We start from the raw sequence: 16,070 nt of genomic DNA on the forward strand, positions 1-16,070 counted from the left end.
TGTACATGTGAAACCTGAACCATTGCCTTGAAAAAGAGACTAATTAAAGTCACAGAGAAAAATGCAAAGGCAGCAGAACCGCACAAGAGAGTGTGTGCATGTCATTACTGACCTGGCCCAGTTGGAGAAAAAAAAATGATGGAGAAAGAGAACGAGAGTGAGAGAGAGCAAAACCTCAACCAGTGAAATAACGTATATAAAAATGACTCAACAAGAAGAAAGGTTTAAAAAGCAAACTTGGGGAGTTTAAGAGGATCTTTGATGTGTATCAGAAGAGGAAAGCAGCCTTGCGACTGGGACGACAGTAATTTTAAGTCGAAGCAGAAGGCTGGCTGACTGGCTGCCTTGCTGGCTGGCTGGCTGACTGCCTGGCTGACTGACTGTGGGCTTTGATGGCGCTGGCTGTTTGAAGTGGTTTTCGGGGGATGGGAGCAGCGTGTGGTGTCAGTGGGACAGGGGAGGCGCTCAAGGAGGGGGGGCCATGATGGCGACCGTACAGGGTCGGGGGAGCCCGAGCTGGGAGGAGCGGAGGATAGATAGATAGAAGGAGAAAGGAAGAAATGAGGAGAAAGAGGGGATAAAAATGGAAATAGAGTGAAAGAGATAGGAGGTGGAGGAACTGATGTAGAGGGAGAGGAAGATAAAGAGGAATTAAAAGGATATGGGAGAAAGAGATGGAAAGAGAGACACAGACAAAAACAGACAGAGAAGAAAGAAAGGCAACAGATGATAGAAAAAGTTGCAAATCTGTGAAGGGGAGAAAAAGAAAAGAATCACAATGAAGTCAATGAAGTAAACCCTCCAGAACCGTGTCTGACATGCAGGGCCCCGTCCCAGTATGAGGCCTGGACACATTCACACCTACCTATTACTAGTATCATTTAGATGACGTTACCTCCCTCTGATATGCTGCCAGGTTGCCTTATAACTTACTTCCCTTTCCACCCCTCCTGCAATGCTGGACACATGCACCGTATAATCATAACACTGTTCTCCCTGAGGTACCAAAGTCGACCACACAGCCGAAAAGGAAAAAGAAATTGATTTTGCACAACCTCTGAATGTTTTTTGTTCTCCTTGCCTATTCGTTTTCATTTATTAGTGATTGACATTTTAATCAAAAACCTCCCCCTCTTTTTTGTAATTTTGCAATACCATCAAAAACATGATAACCTGCCACGTAACATGAGAAATTCTTTTAAAAAGATGAGATAAGAGTATCTACTAGATTGTTGTATAGTGATAAATGACAGAGTGGACCATTGCATACTGATAGTTTATTTGCTTTCCTTCCTTTCTAGCCCAAAATACTTCCGGTGCATGGATCCTGTTCCTTATCATACCTGAGCTACCAAAGATAACTTTGCATTTCATACTGCTAGCAAACGTCTTTGCTCTGTTTGTGGTAAGAGTTAGGGTTTGTCCAGTGTCCTAAAGAGACTACACACGATTACATTCTCTTTTCCTTCTTCTGACTCACTGACTGAATGAATGAATGTTAATTTCTCTGGTGATTCATTATCAATATGAATTTCTTGAAACATCTACAGATCCAATGGTTTCACTGCATCTAAGTTTCTGGTAGAGACAAGATGAAAATGTGCTAAAATGAGACGCTGACGGAAAAAAACATGGAGACTGAGAGTGAGAAAAAGGGAGTCAGAAAGAAAGAGATGTGTGCAAAATTTAAAGATCCTCTCCAGACATGTATTAAGACGTATAAAGATGCTCTGCTTGGAACAATAACGTGCGTCTGATATGGTTTTTCTGCAAAAGAGTATAATTACCACTTTAAAATCTTTAAAATTACTTCTATTCCCTCTCCCTCATTAAAAACTCCAGAATCTATATGCAAATATATTAATGGTGGCATGCAGCAGTGCAGCGGCTTCTCTGGCTCCAAATTCTGGTGTAAAGAGTGTTAAGGACTCTTCTCTTAATGTGAGTGAGTGTGCAAATAACACAACCAGTGCAACTAGGCCAAGAGGGTACAGCCCAACCGCATTTCTGATCATTACCAACAACTCGCCCACCTCACTTCCACCGAAGCTTAGAGCGGCGCTCAGCTGACTGCAGCTCCTGAGGAGCCCTGTGGCAGCATACTGGCATAGCAAACTGCAATGGCTCAGAGGCAAGAGGAAGTGGTGTGCATGAGCACAAGAGGGATAAGCGGGCCGGTCTGTTAGCCAAGCTAAAAGCTAACGCGACCAGACCAGCCATTCTATCACTTTTTCTGGTCAACGTTCGCTCACTGGATAACAAAATCGATGTGATCCAACTGAGACTGAGAGTTCATCGGGAGATTAGGAACTGTTGTGTTTTTCTCCTGATGGAAACTTGGCTACACAGCAATACGCCAGGCTCGGCTTTTCAACTTGCTTGCTACTCTTCCGTGCAGATCGGAATCAGCTGTCAGGGAAAACCCAAGGAGGTAGACTCTGCACATAATTATCTTTAATTATTAATGATTGGTTCCTTAGATTTGTGACATAGGAAATCCTGCTTGACTGAATCTGTGTTTTTGAGAATGTCCTTGGTACACTGCAGTGTCAAAGTGGAAATGCTCAGCCATGGCGTCGACTGTTTATTTCACACCTGATATTGCTTGTAGTGTCAAACCGGAAATGCACAGCCATGACATTGACTGCTTCTTTTGCTCCTGATTTGTCTTCTACCAAATGAAAAACATCACATGGACATATTAACAAGTTTAAAAACTTGATTTTCATTGGAGGAGGTCTTTAAGATCTTAAATTCTGACCATTACAGGTGGGCCTAAAAATCACTGAAGCATGTTTTTATCTACGATGGAATGTGTTTACTCCCTTCCAGGTATCTATGTGTATATATCTGTGTGTGGGACAGAGAGTGGGATGTGCAGGTCAGACGAAGGTGGTACCAAGTTATCACAGGTACAGGGAGACAGAGGAAGAGAGGGGGAGTTGCCTGGCTGACCTCTCCCATGCCTTTCTTGTTGTCAGTCCAAATTTTACTTTTTTCCTCACCTGGGCTGTTACAAGTATCAACCCTTGTTTGCAGATAGAATTTATGGTAGTTGACTGGGCAGGTCAGCAGGACAGACTGCACTTTTAGTGCCTTTACCATATAGTCTCTAATGTTGTGGTTATGTGTTTAATATATCTGCTTGCATTAGGCCTGAAGCAAAACTAATGAGCAATATAGAATTTTTATTACTTTTGTACAGGATTGGACAAGTGAAGTGTGCACACCGTGACTTATGCAGAAAACATTATTTAATGCACGGCCGAGCCCTTCCTCTGTGTGCTAATTGTTAGACACCAGACCGCACACAGGTGGCAGTTATACATCTGCATTAGACTGATTAGTCAACACGATCCATTTGGCATAATAGATAACTGATGGGATCAGGAAAAGCCCTTCAAGAAAAATTTACAACAGCAGTACAACAAAATAAACAATCAATAAAAAAGTTTCCTAGTCCCCCATGTGGATCTTTACAAAATAATCCTTATTTTAAACATTACGTGTAAGAAATAAACCCAAAGAAGTGTCTCTCTGGAGCAACAATCTATATCTGTTCCATCCACATACTACATATAAACAATTTTGATAATCAATTTCTCTTATCAAGATTATTTTGGTCTAGGTCTCTTATCAAGAAAAATGCCAAACTTTCTTTGGTTCCAGCCTCTCACATGTGAGGATTTGCTGCTTTTCTCTGGTTTATATACAGTTATTGTAAAGACAATGTTTTTGGGTTTTAGACTAGACAAAATTAGCAGTTTTACAGACTTTTAAAACAGAGTTTGGCTGTTATAGGGTCCGAAATTAACACCCACCAAATGCGGGTAGATTTTCCGTTTGGCAAGTAAATCTCGGAAGGCTATCTGCCACACTGGCGGGTAAATGTTTGTACCAAAATAGTCATGTAGTAAAATATCTGGCATGTTGGCTCAGAGGAAATTACTCATGTTTGTCCCTATACAGTGTAGACACATGCACCAAATGTGTTTTTTATGTGTGTCTAAACCATAAACTGTAAAAAAATAATGACCGTAGCCACCGTGACGTCACTCATTGGTTTGAGGACTCCCGTTTTGGAGCCCGGAGTTCAGCATTTTGACCATTGCCATCTTCAATTTTTGGAGACAGAAGTGAGAGGGTGGCACTAACTCTAACATTAGCTGCTAGCTTGGTTAGCACGGTGCATTTACAGTCTATGGTTAACTGTGATAATGCTAATGCTAATTTAGGCGAGTGAAAAACAGGCTTAAAACAAAGTGTACTTACCACAAAAATTGAAAAGCCGACTCCTTAAAGGGCCTTTTAGTACAACTGAATGCTGAGGACTTTTTTAGGCAACCAAAATGTTATAATTGACTTTCATGAACTGAAAACACACTAAAATAGTGACAGCTATGCCTATACTCCTTTTCTAAACTGGGGTTATGATATGTAACGAACATAACTAACATTGTTGCTGTGTTGGCGACTTGTCAATTACAGGGTAACCACGCCCAAAAGCATACCCTGCTTTATGTCTGTATTACTCTAAATGGGCCATAATTTACAAAGAAAAAGTAAGTTTTGTCAGAAATGGAGGTTTAGAGATAAAAGAGTTTCAAGAGGCTGGCTGCAGTATGATGCTGAGGCTGTGCTGATGAGTTGTTCTGTGTGTTGCCAGTATGCCAAATACAAAAGCAGAAACAACTCATTTGTCATCAGAAATAAAACAATGAAGCTGGAGAACATTTGTGACCATGAACACAGCAAGCGCACATGAACATAAATTGTGCCTTATTATCTCAATGAAATGTACTGAAACGGATCTATATGTGGCACAAAAAGGCAATTTATTATTTTGGCCGGTAAAAAATATGCTTGGCTGGTGGATTTTTTCATCTACCAGTCCCCTCGGCAGGTGAGTCTAAAAGTTCATTTTGGTTCTGGAAACTCGTATTGTCCTTTTTTCACAATTTTCTGACATTTTATAGACTAATCAAATAATTGATGAACTTAAAAAATAATCAGCAGATTAATAAATAACAAAAGAATAATTGTGAGTTGCAGCCCTAGTCTAGTTATTATATCAATTAACAGTTTCAGTTGATTTTTTAGAAAATACACTATATTAATTCATAGTCAGCACTTTCCAGCTATCTACTGTTGCACCCATGATCTTAAGAAACAAGATGCCTTTGCCAGAAATTTGATGGTACAGTTGATCAATTTAAGTTTTACATTTTTTTTAGACCTCATGTATTGCAGTGGTTGGTGTATGTGTTGCTAATGGTGAGTGAAAGACAGACGCACATGAGACAAAAAGTTTAAAATATACAAATATTTGGCTTAAAATGTTGAAAAATTTAAAAAAGAACTTACAGAGAGACACACAAAGAGCGACAGAAAGGCGATGAGAAGCAAGTAAAAAAACTTGTTATTTCATCCTCTAATAAACTGGTGTATTAAACTGGTAAAACCACAAACAGCTCCTTTTCTAAAACCAGTAAGTGTGAGGTTTCTGGTCTCAAAGGTGATTGAGGCAGATCCTAAATGCCAGCCTGCTCCTGTCTCATACAAACCGTGTATCAAATTGTTCCTCTTTCAACCTGCTGCCTCGCTATATCTAGCTTGCCTGCTGACAAATACTGTCACACTCTCAGCCAGCTGAGTGGGTCTGCCTGCCTGCCAGGCTCCCCTCCTTGTCTCTTTTTCTGTCTCTCCTCTCTCTCTCTGCCACCCATCTGGGCCTTGTAATACATGACAGCTGAAGCAGGGTTTCCAAATTTAATTTGAGGTGTGATAAAACAGCACATATCTATAAATTGTGTGCAGAGAGCCTGCCTATCTGGATAGTTTTAACCTCTTTCTTCTGTCAAACATGTGCAGCATATCAAACACACAATATGCAGGCTGTCTGCACAAAAGGAAGATCCACAAATAGACTTAATGGTGAGGAGTCTTGCCAAAGCAATGACAAAGAAAGTACTAATAAAACTGCAAATGGAATATGTCAAGAATGAAAACGAATCAATTTGCAACATCAGACTATACAGCATGTAAACCTTTTCTATCAGATAAAACACCTTTGATGTGAAAATAGAAATCTCTACATGTGAGTGAGAAGTTGCAAAAAATATAGTGGGTGTTAAATGAGTGAAAAGCACGCACCTCATGTGCTCCGTGGCTATTAGCGTCATCGTAACAGTTAAAAAGAGTGTTATCCTTAGACACACAATGCTCATGGTTTCTAAGAAAGACATGTGTTAACTATTGTGCAGTTACAGTCTCTTCAGACCAACCGAGAAAAAACCTTTAGAACTACGCCAGAATCGTGACTGATTGAATAAAAGTTCGATTAATTTCAAGGAGTTCACATGGACTTAAAATATAAAACTGTATTTTGTTGCAATATGCAGAAATTGATGTGTCGATGGATATCTCGACAATTGAGATCCTATGATTCCAAATAGTCATGTGCAAATATAACAGAAAACCCCTTTGCGTGTATTAATTCTGCAATGGCACCGCAAATCTTTCCAAATAATTCCTCCTGGACTGGATCAACAGTGTGGCAGCCACGCGGCAGGAATGTACAGTAAGACATGGGACTGATTTGGTTACATCTGAAACATCAGAATGAGCAATAATTGAATAAACATGTGAAAAATACCAGAGGGACTCAATCAAGGGATTCCCCATTACTGCTGTGCAGATCTGGCATCAAACACACAGAGTTAGGATGGGAGAAATCTGTGACACTTGGATCTGTGGGAACACTGAGGAACAAATGAGGAAACACTTAGATTATCCCACATTCTGTCGCCCGTCCCGTCTCTTCTGTCTCTCCCCTCACGTCCCTCAACCCTTCCATGTCTTGTCTTCTCACGCTGAAAAGCTGTTTTCGCTGTCTCCAGCCCTGTCAACCCCATCAGCTCCCCACCTCTGTCATCCTCCTCTTCTTTCTTCCTCCTCTGTCCCTCCCACCCGCTGGTCCTGACGCCTGAGCTGAGCCCCTTGAAGAGTCCTGGTAATAAACTGTGGTGCCTGGGCTCTTCATTGCTGTCTCGCTCTCCCCACCCCTCATCCCAGAGCGCCGATTCATCTGCCGTTATAGTAGGCCCGGTCCAAAAGGCCCGGCCCCTCCACTCTGTACAGTACAAGCGCGTCAGTCTCTCTCATTCCAATGTTTTCCCCCTATTCTCTCTCTTTCTCTTTTTCCCTCTCTTTTTTGCTGCCCAAGTCCTTTGTGTACAGTGTGCTATGCTCACTGTGGCAGCACTGTGCCAGAAAAACCCACACAAACACACACACACATGTATGCACACACATACACAGTCACAGACACACAGCTGGGCCCCAGCTGCATACAAAGACTGGGGTTTGGAAATCAATGAAGGAGAAAGAAGAAAAGGGGAAAGGAGTTTAAATAAATTGGCACTTGAAAAAAGAAGAAAAACGAGAAAGAGGGAGTGAGGGAAACAGGGAGAGAGAACGCTCTCTCTTAAAAAGGCACATCAACTCAACAACATATGAGGTTTTTCGATGGACTAACAAAACATAAAGCGCAAGAGACTAAATATGTTTGTGAGGGCGCTCATGAAATGCAATCCTACGACTGATTCAAGAGAAAGGGTCTGAATGAGTCCGATCAGTTGTTCAGATGTCGTTCTGGAAAAGATGCCCGCTGAGTTTGCGGCAGGGGAAAGCCCACACATAACACAGCAAGACTTAAAATAAATGACAGCACTTGAAAATTTTAACCCAAAGGGTGTTGCCCTCAATTAACACCGCAAATGGATATTAAAGGTGTGTTCCAAAAATTCAAATAAACCTTAAGTTATTTTCTTCAGTTTTGTTTTTTTTTTTAATTTTTTTTTTAATAAATACAATTAATGGATAACAATGGCACAGTTATTTTAGCTGAGAAAAAAAGGCATATCTTCTCTATCATTCCAAACTTAGTTTCAAATTTTAGAGATTTTTAACTTATATAGTAGGGTCCAAAAGTCTGAGACCACTTTCCCATAAAGTGGTCTCAGACTTTTGGACCCTACTGTATATAATAAAGTGTTAGCTGTGGTATCCAAAAAAGTACTTTTTATAATTAAAACCTGTGTTTTGCATTATCTCTGTTAGGAGGAAAAAAAATCATTATCCTATCCAGGGGCTCCTTGCTTTCAGAAATCCTTGGTTTTACTGTGTATACAAGTCTGAAGGGAGGATGTTGAACTGTTAGCTATCAGTGCTCAGATAATTAATTCACACTCAAATCTCTCACTCGCAGCCAATAAGTACAGGCCATCATTTCAAATGAATATGTTTCCATCTTCAGCCCCAGGACTGTTACCAGGACTGCTTTCAATCTGGAACGAAGAGTAGTAATTTCCTCACATTGCTTGATATTGGTGAACATTGACAGTTTTATTGGATGAGACAGAGACATAATCAATAGGCGCCTTGGAGAGAGAAGAAAAGTCAGCCTATGTTTTTTTCTCTTTCTTCTGGTTTGGAAAAGATCCCCAAATCGCTGTCTTATGAGTCGGGCCTGCCAAATTCATTTGGTTTTATCAAGGACCTTTAACTCCCTACTCACTCAGCTGCCTCCAGCCCTCCACATTCCAAATCTTACACACAGCTTTAATACACACATTTGTATGCTGACATGAAGAAGTACATGTAGCAAGAGGACTCCGCAAACACGAACACCGACCTCGCCCATGCACTTTCGCATGTGTGACATGCACTTTTACTATGTATACACATGCCATTAGCACAGATATGCATGCAGACTAATTCATAGCATACAACAGAGAAAAAGCAGCCCACACTAATGTCCTAATTGATGATATATTGTAGATTGTATATTAAAGATAATGCTTAATATTCAACTTGACATTTACAACAGTTCTCTGATTTTTAGTCCATCGGTTTATTATCAGTTTCTTTTGCTATGCATTCACTTTTAAGACGCCTTCGCCTCTTCAAATCCCCCCATTACTCAGTATAACTGACTGGAAATTGACCAGAGGTGATGTTAATCTCTCCTCTGAGGTCAGTGCAGGAGTTGAAGGAACTGGACTGTTTATGCTATTAGCCTGATAAGTGACAGGTCCTTGTCAGTAAGTGTGCCTTTTTGCTGATAGCTTTCACGGTAGTGTGATGCTGTTGATTTGTGAAATAGAATGCAGTCGGTCGACAAACTGCTATGTGACAGTCAAAGGTGAGAGTGTGTGTGTGTGTGTGTGTGTATACGCGTGCACACATGAGTACCCGTTAACGCTACGCATTCAGGGAGGATCTCACCCTGGTGACACTCCGCCGAGCTTCACACCTCTCTCAATAAAATGAGGAAACACTTAGAGCAAACTAATAAACTATATAAGTAAACAGGCTCCTTACAGCAAATAGGTTTGTGGCGGTTGCATGTCAGATCAGAGACAAACAAGCACGCAGCATGGTTTGCAATTGCTCTCATGAACTTTTAGGGAGTTAAGAAGAAAGCCAGCAATGTGTCTGTGTATCCTCAGTGACAGCAAGATGAAGAAAAACCGTACTGACCAACTTAAATTATTTTTTTTTCTGGGTTTACATTTGCATTTGGGGTAATGGTTAGGTTGGTTAAGGATATTCCATAACTTTCACTGCATCACCTAACAACTTTGCATTTAATAGAGAGCCACTGACAAGACATTGGCTGACACACATCACGCATTGACCCCATTAAAATTAGAATAATTTAGAGTACGGTTTATTTAGGTTTAAGGGTTTATGGTTGGGTGTACTTTTGGGTTATTTAAAAGGGGGTTGCAAGTTAAATTTAGGGTTAGAGAAACATTTAATGTTGTGGATAATTTGAGAGTTTGGGGTTTTGGGTCAGAGAAGCAGGATTCGATTCTCACATAAACCTTCAGTCTCCATCAGAAGAATAGACATGTTTATATGTGTGTCCATGCACAGGTGTGTGTATCCTTGCTTGGGTTTGTGAGTTCAGAGCCACTCACTTCAAAATAAGACACTACCTCACGCATGTAGAACAAAGTCTCAACAAAGTCTCTAAATTCAAGATACTATCTAGTCTACAGGCTCCTCTCAGCAGTGTTGTAGGAAGTGCATTCAACAACTGATAACTGACATCATCTAAAGCTATATGGTCAACTGAAGCCTTCCACTTATTCTTGATAAGGTGAGTGATAGTCACATAGAAATTAGAGAAAGATTAAAAAGATGTATTATGTACTTTTATGGAAAGTATAGTAGATTTAATTGCATGTGCACATGGTAGGCTACGTAAAACAAATACATCATATTTTAATGCCTATTGTATTGTGTTTGATGGAAAAACTAGACACCATAAATGACTTATTACATTTTATATATCTACATAATTTTGATACACTGAATAATGTTTACTATTTTATATTTAGAAAATGATTATAAGATGTAAAGTAGCTTTATCAAACGTATTACATTGCAAAGAAAAGCCTCAGTTGCATAAGATCATACTAAAAATTCCACCTAAGCTCTTTTTTATAACACTTCTATGCAATCCACTTTCTATGGTAAAAAAAACTCCCGTTAAATACAGTTTCAAACTCGCGAAAATCTGATGTAAAATGCTAAATCACGTTGCGACGCATGTCATAGAATACAGATGACAAGGAAACAAGATCCTAGAAAGTTTCAGTCTCAGAGCAGGTTCGCTTTCAACAAGAACCGCAACAAAACTAAAAAGCCTGCCTTTAAGAGAGAGACGCATTGAAGCACAGCAACAATGAACCGTGAGACAAGATTAGTTAAAACAGTCAAAGTCTGACTCTGACTTCACTGGAAGTTTTTATGACAGTGTGGATCCTTCTAAATCTATGATTACTTTTGACTTTAAAAAAGAAACATTTTAAAATACATTACAGACTAAGAGTCGTGAGATTTCACAAAATAGCCGACGTGAAGCCACACGCTGCCTCGCACCTTTTACGTGCACAGGTATATTAATCCCAGTTGTTGGCAACCTGGTGAAAGTTGACTGCTCATCACTGCAAGTTATTCTGCAAGCCATAAATGCAAAAAAAAAAAAAAAAGTCAAAGTGCAGTGCAGTAGATTGCTACACATGAATGATGCGGTGTTCAAAGTTTCTCTAGAAACTCCAGAAGACAATCAGCGCGGCTTCTGTCCTGCTGCAGCAACATCTGTCTGCATCATTTAACCAACTTATTAAAAACTTTCCAGCGCTGCGCGTTTTTCTTACCTCGGTTTCTCCTGGGGTTGGCTTGTTTCCTTCGTTTTCCCCGGCTTTCTTCTGTCATCATCACGCTTTTATGCCGTTTCAAAAAAGTTGTCCAGGGAGCGCTGCGACTGTGTGTGTTTGTGTCCTGAGTGCCTGCCTGAGAATGAATGGTGTTGAGGCATCGCCTTCGGTCACAGCGGGAGACTCAGACCTTGATGGGACTCCAAGCAGAGGCGACGAGCTGTGGGGAGGAGTGATGTCAGCAGCAGAGGTTGGCCCTGAGGTCAGTCTTGGCATCGTGAACGCACACCTTACTCATTTACTAAGTTAAGTTCTGTAAAGACTTTCTCATATAGCCTATACATGTTACAAACAGCACTTATATTTTGACATTGTAGCTATTGCCCCGATTTCACTGCATTGCGCCTCCTCTCCAATTCTCCAATGAGGGAATCCCAAGAGCGTCGATGTCCCAGCATGTTCTTGTTTTCTCCTACAAGCGGGAATACCCTATTCAACACAGTAACAACATTGTATCCAATACATAACTCTTCTTGCATGTGTCATCTAAACCGACAGACGAAATATGAAGTTCTCCCCCGCGTTTTTTTTTTTTTTTTTAGGTCTTCGTCATTATTGTGTAATTGTGATGCTATCGGAGCAGCATACTCCTTAACTTGAAACTGCGTCTCACTGCAGCTCCTCACACGGAGATTTTTTTAAAGGCTTGAATTTGCTCGAGGAGGTGCAAATGGGTTACCTGCAGCGGCTCATCTTGTTACATTTTCACAAAGAAGAGATTACACTAACAGCAGGTTAATGAGAACAGGTAGGCCTATATGCACCCCCTCTCCTCTCCACACCGCCACCACCACCTCCCCTTCATGTTTTATGGCTTGACTGTTATGCACGTCGCACCTGCACTCAAGTACCCTGGAGTGGACCCCGTCCTGCGCCCTATTCACTCCTGGATGGCTGTAGGAAGTGGTGCATTGACAGTCTTTTGTGTTGCAACCTGGACCGTAATCTGTTTTGCAACTGAAAAAAACATCCGATATAAAACTCTAACGCAGCGTTCAGGACCCCCACCTTGGCTTTTTCTAGAGCCCCCCCACCTGTTAGTAACTCTGCGAGATAATACGAGCGAGCCGGGCAGCTTTTCACTGCGCACAATGCGCCCTGCTAGAGTCTGTGCGCAGTAAACAAACTGAGACCTGACAGTGAAACCGATTAGATAAGTAAAAGACTGATTACCGAGAAGACGCGTTTCAGAGACAGATGATTCATAGAATTACTTAAATTCATTCACCAATATACAATGTTTTTATGTTAACTACGCCATCAAAGCATAAAGCATCATCCCACAAATATTACAGCGATGCCATACAGGACTTCAATGAAAAAGTCCTTATAAATTGATTGCATAGTCCTAATATTATCAGACCAGTCCTAATGCACAATAAGACCATCATAAAACACTGTTGAGTATCATTATTGAAGTGTGGCATATATTTTAAAAATAATATTTCAGTGTATAACTTTTAATCATGACACTATTACCCTTTATATAAAGCTATAACAATTATGAAATGATCTGATGTCCATCTTGTCACTTTTTCAACACTGTATGAGCTCAAGGTCACATTTTAAATAAGACCCTTTTCCCCCTACTTTATAAGCTCATGGTGAAAAACAGAAATGCATCCCCTTCCCTTCATTCTTTCATCCATCATGACCGCCTGGGGTTTGTCTGTTAATGGATTCTGGAAGAGAAAGCATCCTGAAGGTGGGGAGGGAGCGAAGGGTTGAAGAAAGAGAGGGACAGAAGGGTCATCACGGCCCTTTTGTGGAGGGATGGATAGAGGAGAGGGAGGAGAGAAAGAGGGAGGAGAGGAGGGGGCCATAAACTTTGCTACAGATGAGGGTCACAAAGGTGCAAGAGGTGCTTCAGAGGTCCTGGGAGCTGTTTCTCCGGTTATGTTCATCTGTTATGTCAGTACTCTCGTTCAGATTAAACGGAGACACAAATGTTTTTCAAAAAATAATTGCAAGTTTTTGTCAGGGGGATAATTTGTGAAAACTTATACGGACAAATTCTTGTTGATTGTTATACTTACTCTGAAATTCAAAGCTATTGCAAAGTTATGTTTTTTTACTCTGCTTTAATAAAAAAAAGGGTCAAACTGCACTTCCTTTACTGAGTTAAAACTGTTGAAGATAAAATAAATAAACCACTCACAGGATGGCTCTTTTAGTTTACTTTACATGCACCTACTGCAGTTTAATGCACCTCTGCAAGAGCACAAACACACATGCACGCACACACACACACACACACACACACACACACACACACACACACACACACAAGGAGGAGCATGGAGGAAGCAGTCCCACTGGGGTTTTGTCCCTGTCTGTGGTCTATGGGTTCAAAGCTTCTAGCATGGGGAGGAGAGCCCTTAAACAGCATATTAAGCAGGAGTTAATTATATGCCAACCTAAGTGACAAAGGAAAAGAAAAGCCTCCCTCTGAATGGCAAGACAAGAAAAGAGAAAAGTCATTATGCTGCCCTCTTCTTTGCATTTGAAAAACTCAGTTCTTATTTTGGCATTTCCATTTGTAACTCTACAGAAAAGTGGAGCTCACGTTGTGGAGAGTCGACAACACTAACTTTGCATGAGTGCTGTCAAACTTTTTTTTTTTTTTTTTTTTTTTAACATCAGAATGCAACGCAAACCTGTTCAAGAATAGTTTAAAAATGCATACATGCGCACAGGACTACTCGCTCTCTAATTTTCTTTAAAAGAAGCTATGGTCATTTTGCACAACAATCACTTTGGCCTGAAACAGAAGACAAGACAATGTTTCCAAAATGTCCACTTTGGGGAAAAGAATCATCTCATGAAGGTCACTGGGCAGTAGCTGTGAAATTTATGTCATTGTGTAAAACTAGGAGTTAGGTTACAGTCTGAATACTAAACAAACACAGCAAGCACAGTCAATGTTTGCATCAATATTTCCCCCATCAAAGCATATCTCTGCTTTTTGTGTTGTTTGTTTGTTTTGTGCATCCCATTGCAAGACCAAAAATTGTGAAGTTTGAATGTAGTTTCAAATGAGTGAGTAATGTGTTGTAAACATGTTGAGTAACTCACTCTGGCACATCAAAAGAATGAATTCTTCATATTTAACAGGCCTACAGTATTTCTATGCATATTTATAAGCGTAACTTACAGCTCTAACTTTACTGTATTTGTTCCTCATGGGCTTCTGATATGTTTTCTAAATGTGTGCAATCATCAAGGAGCTGCAAATTGTTTTTTTTTCTTTAAAAAAACAATTTGAGTTGTTTTCCTTTCATGCCCTATCGACTGCTCCCTACTTGACCCCGCTGTGGAAATTCAGCTATTGTTTCAAATCACAAGTGGATATGCTAGATTGCAAATCAGTAGTGCGTCAGGAGAGCTTCCCCTCGCCTTGGAGCAAATGAGTCAACTTCAGCAACACTGCCAGGCTGTAGTGGCTGCCTTGAGTCTACTGTGCCATGCCACAACACCACAATGCCAATATAGTCTAAGCACACTGGGGCCCCTGAACCAAAATGAGCCAACACTGTAAAAAGTAATGGTAATGTTAGTTATCAATTTTAAAAATAGCACACCAAAAAGTTACTGTAAACCAGTTTTTCAAACACAGCAGATGAAATGACCGCTCTGGCAGTGGCTAATAGCTAAAGATACAGTAGAAGGGGGGAGAAGTCCGTTATTTTCTGCATTATAATATCCACAGGTAATCTATATTGGAGTTTATTATCACTTACCGTAGGCGTGTTCAAATCATAATGCAGTTTAAAAGTTGTATTTTGTTGGTTGGTGGGTCCGTTAGTGAGTGCAGTTAGCAAGCTAGCTGGCAAAATTGCACGTAGGACATTTACCGATGCGTTGCTATGGTTACCTGCAATTAAATATAGCCTGTGCACTGACTTGGAAAGGTGATTGGTGACCGGAGCTATGTTTTAATTGACAACTGCCAGCCAACACGTGAAAAATCGATATTTTCAGTGGCCATTTTTGATCTCCTGAAATCACTTTAAATAAGTTTGTCAAGCCACCCTGGTGGTCTGGTCTTGACCCTTCATGGGGTCCCAAGAGGATGAGGGGAAGTAAATTGCTCCCATTACACAAAATTATAGGCTGTCTCTTTTTTCTGACTTTTTTCCCCTATTTTTTGTTTTTTCCTTGTGAAATACTGAACACAGAATGCGTGTAAAAATCCTTCAAATCAAACAATCTGAGGGGAAAACCGCTGTTTGGTTGAACAGCTCATAAGTCATGTCCACACCACCATATCCTGTGCTGTGGACTCACAAATAAACATGACTTCACATCAAGGGGTCACAAGCCAAAAGGGTTGGGAACCGCTGTGTACAGACAGTATCATGAGTACATTACTCACATCCCCCTCACAATTTCCCCATCACTCCTATGATGTCTTTTAAAGCGGCCATGTTGATGTCATGTTGATAATATTTTACAAGCTTACAAGATTTGTGTAGTTTTTCTTTCTTACAGCATTCAGCGGCCACGGTGCCAGTCCTGACCACAGAGAGCCCATCCAGGCACTGATGTCACCAAGAGCAGCCATATTTAGCATTCATTAACTGTTCTACTGCAGCAGCTCACAGGTCATAATAGGCTGCCGTGACAGGCAGGTCTGAACCATATTCATACAAAGGGGTTTATAATTAGCCTGTGGGAAAGCGATAAAAGAAAGGGTGACTTTGGATGAATGTCCTATGTTGGCAAGTTGGTTAGACTTTCACTAATTTGGGGGTAAAACTGTGTTGGAGCACAATTAGG

At 40.6% G+C, this 16,070-nt stretch overlaps 1 protein-coding gene across 1 annotated transcript in view; it reads right to left on the reverse strand.

Moving 5' to 3' along the window:
* Positions 1-15,140, reverse strand: part of LOC121894764 (zinc finger E-box-binding homeobox 2-like) — a 35,172-nt gene extending 20,032 nt beyond the window's left edge. Inside the window, exons 1-2 of the mRNA XM_042407596.1 lie at positions 15,032-15,140; positions 11,232-11,451 (exon numbers count right to left, since the gene is read on the reverse strand). Of these exons, the coding sequence (XP_042263530.1) occupies positions 11,232-11,292 (61 nt within the window). The 5' untranslated portion in view covers positions 11,293-11,451; positions 15,032-15,140. The remainder of the gene's footprint in view (positions 1-11,231; positions 11,452-15,031) is intronic.
* Between the last annotated feature and the right edge of the window lie 930 nt (positions 15,141-16,070).

The sequence above is a fragment of the Thunnus maccoyii genome, chromosome 3, assembly GCF_910596095.1.
Source record: "Thunnus maccoyii chromosome 3, fThuMac1.1, whole genome shotgun sequence".
Classification (NCBI taxonomy): Eukaryota; Metazoa; Chordata; class Actinopteri; order Scombriformes; family Scombridae; genus Thunnus; species Thunnus maccoyii.